Source organism: Oncorhynchus kisutch, linkage group LG30, assembly GCF_002021735.2.
Source record: "Oncorhynchus kisutch isolate 150728-3 linkage group LG30, Okis_V2, whole genome shotgun sequence".
NCBI classification, from domain to species: domain Eukaryota; kingdom Metazoa; phylum Chordata; class Actinopteri; order Salmoniformes; family Salmonidae; genus Oncorhynchus; species Oncorhynchus kisutch.
The window spans coordinates 2654859-2665036 of NC_034203.2; the positions used below are offsets into that span (position 1 = coordinate 2654859).

The 10178-nt window shown below is 40.7% G+C and overlaps 1 protein-coding gene across 1 annotated transcript; it reads right to left on the reverse strand.

Annotated features, from left to right (window-relative positions):
* Positions 1-6683: 6683 nt before the first annotated feature.
* Positions 6684-9100, reverse strand: rnf182 (ring finger protein 182). Its single transcript, XM_020467715.2, has one exon. The coding sequence runs from the start codon at positions 8820-8822 to the stop codon at positions 7965-7967; it is 858 nt and encodes a 285-aa protein (XP_020323304.2). The 5' UTR covers positions 8823-9100; the 3' UTR covers positions 6684-7964.
* Positions 9101-10178: the final 1078 nt, after the last annotated feature.

A 10178-nucleotide genomic window follows, 5' to 3' on the forward strand; every position in this document is an offset into this window, starting at 1 on the left:
ATTTGCACTCTCTGTATATAGACTTTTTGTTTTCTTTTGTTCTACTGTATTCTTGACTATGTTTTGTTTATGCCATGTGTATCTCCGTGTTGTTGTATGTGTCAAATTGCTATGCTTTATCTTGGCCAGGTCGCAGTTGCAAATGAGAACTTGTTCTCAACTAGCCTACCCGGTTAAATAAAGGTGAAATATATATATATATTTTTTAGCTAGCTAACATTAGCATTGCTAACTATTTTTGACAAACTTTGCTAGTAACAGTAAAGACAACATTGCCAACTTTCTAAAGTGAATTCGTCGACCTCATATTAAGTTGTTTACTACAAATGATTTGCCTACTTTAACAATGTGATCGCATTTCCATAGCACTGTAAGTTAGTGTAATTTAGACTAAACAGTCACATTAGCCTCTGAGGTCCGACCCATGTCTAGGGCACACATTCATATTGGATGCAGCTATGGTGGTATTAGCTAACTCATGTCTGACTACAACAGTGCACTAGCCATAGAATGTCGAATTAGAATACTAGAATGGATATGAACCTTCTTATGATGGGTTAAAGGTCAGCCATTTTGGTCAGGGAGAGGGTCAACCATGGTTTGCCAGCGCTGTGATAAGATATTGTGTAAAATAATTCATTTTAACAATTTATCTGCACTGTATGTTTGTTACCTAGCTAGCCAGACAGTTTTGGAGGAATGATTCCATAATTATTTTTTTATTAACTGCCATCATTCCATTTAAACAATGCAGTCAACCCACAGCCATAAACTGGCTGAAATCAGTTGATAACAGGACAACTTTTCGTACTTTATTTCATATTGGTCCCCTGCGGGAATCGAATCCACACCCCTGGCGTTGCCAGCACCATGCTCTACCAACTGAGCTAAACAGGGCCACGTGTAATTCACTGTTCACTTGCTGTTTTCACAGCTTGTCAGGCAAGACCTCAGAATAAAGGTACATCATGCGACACATATACCCTTGTGAATCCTCCTCAGTTGTTGCCAGAATTTCCATTGACTACTCTCAAAAGGATACGTCATCATGAGGCCTTTCATAGTGACCCGAGTTCCTGCCCTGATGACACAGACGGCTTCATAGAAAATGGTAATGTGGGTTATGTGAAAAGTTGTACAAAACAGTTTGCCAGTTTGATAAACTAGTAGGTTTGCCTGATTGCTGTGTTTATCATTCAGTTTCACTTCACATACCATGATATTTAAAGTGAAATAGAAAGGTGAATGCAGCCATCAGGTTGGAGCAGGGAACTCCTGTTGTATACGGAACATCACGCTGGACGTGTCACGCCCTGATCTGTTTCACCTGTGCTTGTCTCCACCCCCCTCCAGGTGTCGCCCATCTTCCCCATTATCCCCTGGGTATTTATACCTGTGTTTTCTGTCTGTGCCAGTTTATCTTGTTTGTTCAAGCCTACCAGGGATTTGTGTCTTGGTGCCTGCTTTTTCCAGTCTCTCTTTTCTCGCCCTCCTGGTTTTGACCCTTGCCTGTCCTGACGCCGAGCCCGCCTGCCTGACCACTCTGCCTGCCCTTGAGCCTGCCTGCCCTGTCCTGTACCTTTGCACCTACTCTGGATTACTGACCTCTTTGCCTGACCTGACCCTGGCCCTGCCTGCCATCCTGTACCTTTGCCCCACTACTCTGGATTATCAACCCCTGCCTGCCTTGACCTGTCGTTTTCCTGCCCCTGTTGTTACAATAAATATTGTTACTTCTACACAGTCTGCACTTGGGTCTTACCTGAAACCTGATAGGAAGGAATGACCACTCTGACATGTTTGCCAAAGTAACCCCATTACCACCAGACAAAATGTCGATAGGCAGAGTATCTGTATCAACTGGAGATGAAAGGTGCACATTGTTATATTAGCAGAACAATGCTTCTGCGGTATTATGTAAAAAATTGTTTATTCTACTTAGACCTGTTACTACACTGAACAAAAATATGAACACAACATGCAACAAGATTTCAATGAGTCACAATTCATATAAGGAAATCTGTCAATTACAATAAATTAATTAGGCCCATATCTATATATTTTACATGACTTGGAATACAGATATGCATCTGTTGGTCACAAATAAAACATGTTTACATAGGTATGGACGTGGATTTGAAAACCAGTCAGTATCTGGTGTGACCAGCATTTGATTCATGCAGCACGATACGTCTCCTTCACATAGAGTTGTTCAGGCTGTTGCTTGTGGTCTGTGGAATGTTATCCCATTCCTCTTCAATGGCTATGCTTAGTTGCTGGATATTGTCAGGAATTGAAACACGCTGTCGTGCACGGTGATCCAGAGCATCCCAAACATGCTCAATGAGTGACAGGTCTGAGTATGCATTGTCCGTAGTTTCTGCCTGCCCATACCATAACCCCACCGCTACCATGGGGCACTCTGTTCACAACGTTGACATCAGCTGACTGCTTGCCCACAAAACGCTGTCTGACATCTGCCCGGTACAGTTGAAACCAGGATTCATCTGTGAAGAGCACACTTCTCCAGTGTGCCAATGGCCATCGAAGGTGAGCACTTGCCCGCTGAAGCTGGTTACGATGAGAAACTGCAGTCAGGTCAAGAACCTGGGTGAGGATGACGAGCATGCAGATGAGCTTTCCTGAGACGAAATATGAGAAGATGTAGATTTTCTAACCTAAGTGTTTAGATAACTTTCAAATGTACACTGAACAAAAATATTTACGCAACTCGTAAAGTGTTGGTCCCATGTTTCATGATCTGAAATAAAAGAGCCCAGAAATTTTGAAGGACAAACACTACAGCATCAAGACACTATCAAACATGTATCAGTCTTTCCGCAACAGAGCCATCCTTATGTGTGAGAGTGCGTGTGCATGATAGTGATATTAAATATATGTCATAGTTTCCTTTTTCATGATCACAATCTTGTGAAACCCGAACCCTCCAAGATCCCCCCCACAGTTCCCCAATAGCTGTCCCTCAACCATTCGAGACCCCTCCCACAGCCCCCCCACGGAATAAAAAAATTAAAAATAAAATTAATTCCATTCCCCACCCCCAAGAACCCCCCAATGCACCAACAACCAAGAGAAGAAACGAAAGAGAAAAAAGGAAAAGACAGAAGAAAACAGCAAACAACAATGCAAAAAAATATATTAAAATATAATCCATTTAAAACAAAGGACATGAAGGACAACTGAAATCATAACAGCAATGCCAACTGTATATGTTTGTGTGCATGTCTGGCACTATTACATGTATGTTTGTGTTCTTGTATGTGTTTATTTGAATGAGAGTGTGTGTATATACATGTGTACAAACGCCTGTACGGCATCAGCCTCAGGCAAACCGGCATTAGTTGTAAAAACACTGCCACTTAGTGTCATTCAAATGTACTTTCATTATGTTTTATTTCAACTTTTTCCCCCTTTATCTTTTGACCATCATTCTCTCTCTCACACAGCCACTCCACTCCCACTTGTCTCCAATTCCACATACCAACCCTCAGCTTCCCTCAGCCCATCCCATCTATCTCTGCTGACCACCCACTTTGTGTTTCTACGCAACACATATCTTTCAACTATGCTGTGATGTTTAACGTACAATTTCAATCTATCTAACTGAATAGAATCTACAGATTGCGTGTTGAAGATAAATACTTTTACTAAGAGTATTAGTATATTAGTAATTGACTGACCCGGTCTCTCCAGATCTAACAGTACTATTTTTAGGGTCAATTTTAGATCAATGCTATGCATTTTCAGCCATTCCTGAACCTGAGACCAGAAACAGGCTACCCGAGGGCAATACCAAAGTAAATGGTCTATTGATTCTGTATCCTCACAACAAAATCTGCAGAGCTTTGATGATTTTATGTCCCAAATATTCAACATTTTGTTGGTGGCAAGAATTCTATATAATCATTTTAGCTGAAAAGCACAAAGTCTTGAATCTTGCGTTGTTTTATATATCAACTCATACACCCTGTACCATGGAATCGGTACATAAAAAAATCTCTTCCCAACTATTTTGCAATCTGTATGGCACAGTTGTCAACATCCTGGTCCTCAAATGAAACTGGTATACTTTCGCTATTTTTATTCCTCCGCCAGTTTTGATCCTTTATATTGGGCAGACAGACCAGTTCCCTACCTCCTCCTGCTGCCACCCACCTTGGATTGAGCAGACCTTCCCGTACAATTCTGAGAACTCCATGAAGGACATTATTCTACCATTACAATTTACAATATAATTTAAGAACAAAATACCCTTTTCAAACATCTTTCCCAAAATACAGGTATTTTATCAACCAGCACATTTGAGTTCAGCCATAATATTTGTTGTAATATTTGTTCCATCTTTTCAGGGGGATGAAATTGAAATTGTAGCCAGCTCTGCAATGCTTGTTTGAAAAAGACAGATACTTTAAAAAAGTATAATTTTCAATTAATCGAAAATGAGACATGGCAATCTGCACAAAGGCAAAAAGCCAATTTTTAAACAATGGATGAGCTTTTCTTAGTAATCTACTTGAGAACCATTTAGGGTTGAAATAAAACTTTTGAATAAGTGAAGCTTTTAGAGAGAGGTTTAGTGCTTTTATATTTAATAATCTCAACCCACCCAATTCATATTCATTATATAGATAGGCACGCTTTATTTTGTATGGTTTAGTGTCCCAGATAAAGCTAAATATTTTTTGCTCGTATGATTTGAAAAACGATTCATCAGGAGTAGGCAGCGCCATAAGTAAGTGAGTAAACTGAGATATGACTAAGGAGTTAATCAGGGCAATTTTTTCCATAAATAGACAGGTATTTACCTCTCCATGGTTGCAGGATCTTGTCTATTTTTACAAGTTTTCTATTGAAATTCATTGTGGAGAGCTTATTTATATATTTTGTGATATGAATACCGAGTATGTCTTCACCATCAGCCCATTTTATAGGTAGGTTGCAAGGTAATGTAAAAGTTGTATTTTTTAAGGATCCAATACATAATATTGTACACTTATCATAATTAGGTTTTAGTCCAGAGAGTACAGAAAAGTTATCTAGATCTTTAATGAGACATTGCAGGGATCTAGCTTGCGGACTTAACATAAAACTTGAGTCATCGGCATACATGGACACCTTTGTTTTTAAGCCTTGGATTTCTAATCCTCTAATGTTGCTATTTGATCTGATTTTAATAGCTAGCATTTCGATGGCCATAACGAATAGATATGGTGACAGTGGACACCCGTGTTTAACTCCTCTTGACAATTCAAAACTCTCTGTGAAGTAGCTGTTATTTACTATTTTACAGCTGGGGTTGCTATACATTATTTTCTACCCATTTTACAAGAGAATTACCGAAATTGAAATAAATCCAGGCATTTACAAAAAAAATCCAGTCTTACTTTATCAAATGCCTTTTCAAAATCCGCTATAAATACCATTCCTGGCTTCTTATGTGTTTCATGATGTTCTATTATTTCTAGTAGTTGTCATATATTATCTCCAATGTATCGTCCATGTAAAAAAACCTGTCTGATCAGGATGAACAATACCTGGTAAAACCCTTTTAATTCTGAGTGCTATGCATTCTGCTAGTGTTTTTGCATCACAACATTGACATGTAAGGGGCCTCCAGTTTTTTAGATAGACCGGGTATTTATATTTGCCGTCTGGGTCTTGTTTTAACAATAGAGAAATCAGACCTTCCTGCTCAGTACCTGACAGACTACCATTTCTATAGGAGTAGTTAAAACAATCTAACAATGGAGCTTTTAGTATATTGAAAAATACTTGATATACAGTGCCTTGCGAAAGTATTCGCCCCCCTTGAACTTTGCGACCTTTTGCCACATTTCAGGCTTCAAACATAAAGATATAAAACTGTATTTTTTTGTGAAGAATCAACAACAAGTGGGACACAATCATGAAGTGGAACGACATTTATTGGATAGTTCAAACTTTTTTAACAAATCAAAAACTGAAAGATTGGGCGTGCAAAATTATTCAGCCCCTTTATTTTCAGTGCAGCAAACTCTCTCCAGAAGTTCAGTGAGGATCTCTGAATGATCCAATGTTGACCTAAATGACTAATGATGATAAATACAATCCACCTGTGTGTAAGCACCAACTGTCAGAGCAGCTCACAGATTACTGCACCTGTACATAGCCCACCTATAATTTAGCCCAAACAACTACCTCTTTCCCAACTGTATTTAATTTTAATTTATTTATTTATTTTGCTCCTTTGCACCCCATTATTTTTTTATTTCTACTTTGCACATTCTTCCATTGCAAAACTACCATTCCAGTATTTTACTTGCTATATTGTATTTACTTTGCCATCTTGGCCTTTTTTGCCTTTACCTCCCTTCTCACCTCATTTGCTCACATTGTATATAGACTTGTTTATACTGCATTATTGACTGTATGTTTGTTTTTACTCCATGTGTAACTCTGTGTCGTTTTATCTGTCGAACTGCTTTGCTTTATCTTGGCCAGGTCGCAATTGTAAATGAGAACTTGTTCTCAACTTGCCTACCTGGTTAAATAAAGGTAAAATAAAAAATAAAAAATAAAAATAAAAATCAAGTCTCCGTATAAATGCACCTGCACTGTGATAGTCTCAGAGGTCCGTTAAAAGCGCAGAGAGCATCATGAAGAACAAGGAACACACCAGGCAGGTCCGAGATACTGTTGTGAAGAAGTTTAAAGCCGGATTTGGATACAAAAAGATTTCCCAAGCTTTAAACATCCCATTACATTTGTTATGCTATTTGAGAAAATGCAACAACATCAGTAACATTTATTGCTGGGCATAGATAGTATTTCCTGTTACAAAATCATATATATGTGAACCTAGTTTTGTTAATAGCATAGCTAATCCACATCTCCATTTTGCACTTGTCCTTAGATATTTGCAAACATCTCATTAAGATATTGATTATTATTATTAAAACAAAGGGGTTATTCATAACACCTGGGCTGTGTTCATTAGACCCCAACTGGAAGAAAACTGACTGAAACAAGAAGGAACTTTCTGGACTTGTCCAATAATGAACACTTGTTTTTGTGTTCCTGTTGCAAAACATTTTTGCTCCTGGTGTGCCCTAATGAATAAGACCTGTTGTGTTCAATTAAAAAAAAATCTGTTGTGTGCTGTAATGATCACAACCCTTGACTGCCGTGGTCAATTCGTCATTTGCATTTCTGCACCCAATTCTGAATGAGAATCATCCATTTACTGTCCTGTGTGGATTGTGGATGATCCCGTAAACATTCTGAAGGTGATATGCATAAGTCAAATTAACTACACATTTGATAAACAATTTTCATTAAAACATTTTTTAATTCTGTTTTATTGTCACATACACCAGAATGATGATGATAGTATGATGATACATTTATGGTGGCGGTTATATTATGACTAACTCATATTCTTGGTGTCCTCCACATTATTCACGTCCTTTATAACAAATGATTATTTACACTGACTTGCCAAAGCTTAGCATTAGACCATTGTTCCTCCCTCTAAGTGCTTTCAATACAAAATGTATACATTTCTACTGTGCCAATTATGGCCAGATAGTTATATTGTTAATACCTCAAAATGAAAAAAGAATGCTTCATAATTTTTCTGGTTGCGAAAGCATACCCGATACTTACTGCGACTTCTTATTTAAGTATAGTTGGATATTTGGTGGACCGTTTTGTTTACACAGTACACAAATTACATAATCTAAATGAATGACTAGAACTGAAAATGCCCAAACTTAACATTGATCTAAACTGTACATCTCTTGTACCTGCTCTCTTCCCATATACAATCCACCAAGTCATTTGAGCCTGAGTAAAAAAAAAAGAAAGAAAGAAAAAGAAATATTCTATGGTATCCAGGATGCCAATTTCCATTGTCAGTAGTAACGATCTCCTTCGGAAAAATGTAAAATTTCTGCAACCCATTCTTAACCTCCTCGGATGATCGTTCTTTGGCTGCTATGGGGCATAAGGTCCCAGAACTCGTGACAGAGGCACTGGCAGAAGCCGTAGACCATGATCATGACGAGGCTTGCCGGGACCATGCTTACCAGAAGGACCCCCAGGGTGGTCTTCTGCATGATGAGCAGGTAGACTCCCATGGGCAAGGAGCTGAAGTAGAGGAGCCCCAACACCCACACCAGCGCCCGGGCGGCGCAGTTCCACACCGCCCACCTCTGGGTGATGGAGGCCATGGAGTCCAGACTGGAGGAGTGGTAATCCCTACCCTGGATGGTGCCCACTCCAGGAGGGTGGGAGTGAAGTTGGTAGGGGTGGTGGTCCTGAGGGGATGGAGGCGGTTCCATGATGGTGATGACCATGTAGTTGGGTGAGCCGCGGATGGAGGAGTAGGTGTGGGTGGTGGTGGTGGTAGTGGAGGAGGATGGGGAGCCGCTGGGAGGGTTGCCCATGAGTGAGCTTAGGTGCCTGGGGCTGAGCAGTAGCTCGGTGGGGCCCTCATTGGGGTAGTGCAAGTTCCTCTGGTTCCGGGTCTGGAGGGACAGCGCGGCCACCAAGTTGCAGTCATCTGGCAGGTTACCCACCGCCTCGCCCGGGAAACTAGTGACGAACCGGCAAAACGGGCACACCACAGCATTGGGTGGCGACTCGCCCAAGTCTAAGATCTTGGCCAGGCACTTGGCACACAGGCGGTGACAGCACTCGAGAACCTTAGGGCGCCGGCTGCCCAGGCTATATGGGCAGTAACAGATCATGCACTCCAGCTCCTCCATGCTGAAGCCCTCCACTATCCCCCCTTCCTCCATATTCCGTAACTTCCCCATCATCTCTCTCTCTCTCTCTCTCTCTCTCTTTCTTTCTTTCTTTCTTTCTTTCTTTCTTTCTTTCTTTCTTTCTTTCTTTCTTTCTTTCTTTCTGTCTGTCTCTGTCTGTCTCAGCTCCCCACAGGATCAACGGAAGAAGATGACAGTCCAAAGCTTTTGGGGAAATTCAGCGTTGGAAGACATGACAAGAGGCAGCAGCAGCCTTCTGATGGCGACGACAGTAGCAACGCTCCGCTCCGGAGGAGGTTTCAGGGTCATCCTGGTTGTCTGTGCAGCTCCTGTGGTGTGTGTATGTGTGGGTGTGGGTGTGTGTATGGGAAGCCTAGCGCGTTCTAGCCTCCGGGGTACGCGCCTCGGCTCAGTTTGGGGTAGGCCTAACTACGCGTCATGCGGGGCCAAAAGCCTTTCATGCACCACAGAGAGAGAGAAAGAGAGCGAGATGGAGGGGAGAGGCCATCATAGAAAAAAAAGATTTGTGTTAACACAGCATTAGAACAGAAAAAACAGGGGCAATGAACAACAAAGCAGGGCCTGTACAAACCAGGACTGGAATTTTCGAGCCCAGCCTTTTGTTGCCAGTTTAAATTCAGTCCAATTAGTGGTGGGTTCTCTTTCGTTTTCTGGTACTGTGTCTGTTAATGGTCTCTGTGTGTGTCTGTGTGTGTCATGAAGAATCTTCCAAAGAGTTTTCGGTCTGAAGGAGATGACAGGATGTACTGATCAACTCAATGTTGATGATCATTTTTCTTGAAGTGAAGATAACATGGAGGAGGTGAAGATTTATGGGCCAGTAAAGACTTCTGTGATTGGGAGGGAAAATGGAGCATGTCATTGTTGGGGATAGTGATTTGGCAGTAAACTGTGCTCTTGTGCTCTCTTTGAAAGAACTTCTAAGCCTAATAACAATGATGTTGGTCCGGATGCTGAAAGGGGAAACTTGCTGAATGATAAGAGAAAAGACAGTCAAAGATGTTCTTTTCGGCTATTTACAAAAAAAGAAGTCATGGATGCTTTTCTAGCAGTAGACAACAAGAAATATACAGGGGCAAACCAATTGGATCCTGGTCTGCTTAAGTGTGCAGCACCTAGCATTGTTGGCTCAAGAACCCACATTTTTTTTAATCTAACATTGTTATCTGGAAATATTCCAAAAGTATAGAAATCAGCTCTTGTGCTGCTACTCCATAAGGGAGGGGGTAGTAGGGATCTTAGTAAGTATTGCCCCCATTCAAGGCTTTTTTGTCTTGCTCAGATTTTTGAATCCTTGGTAAATGTACAACATTTTTATCTGAGAAATGTATTTTGAATGTAAACCCATAAGGGTTTAGACCTGGGAATAGTACTATTACTATAGTACTA

Excerpts from the sequence above, each read along its gene's own strand:
- rnf182 (XM_020467715.2), bottom strand. The coding sequence starts at position 8,822 with ATGATGGGGAAGTTACGGAATATGGAGGAAGGGGGGATAGTGGAGGGC.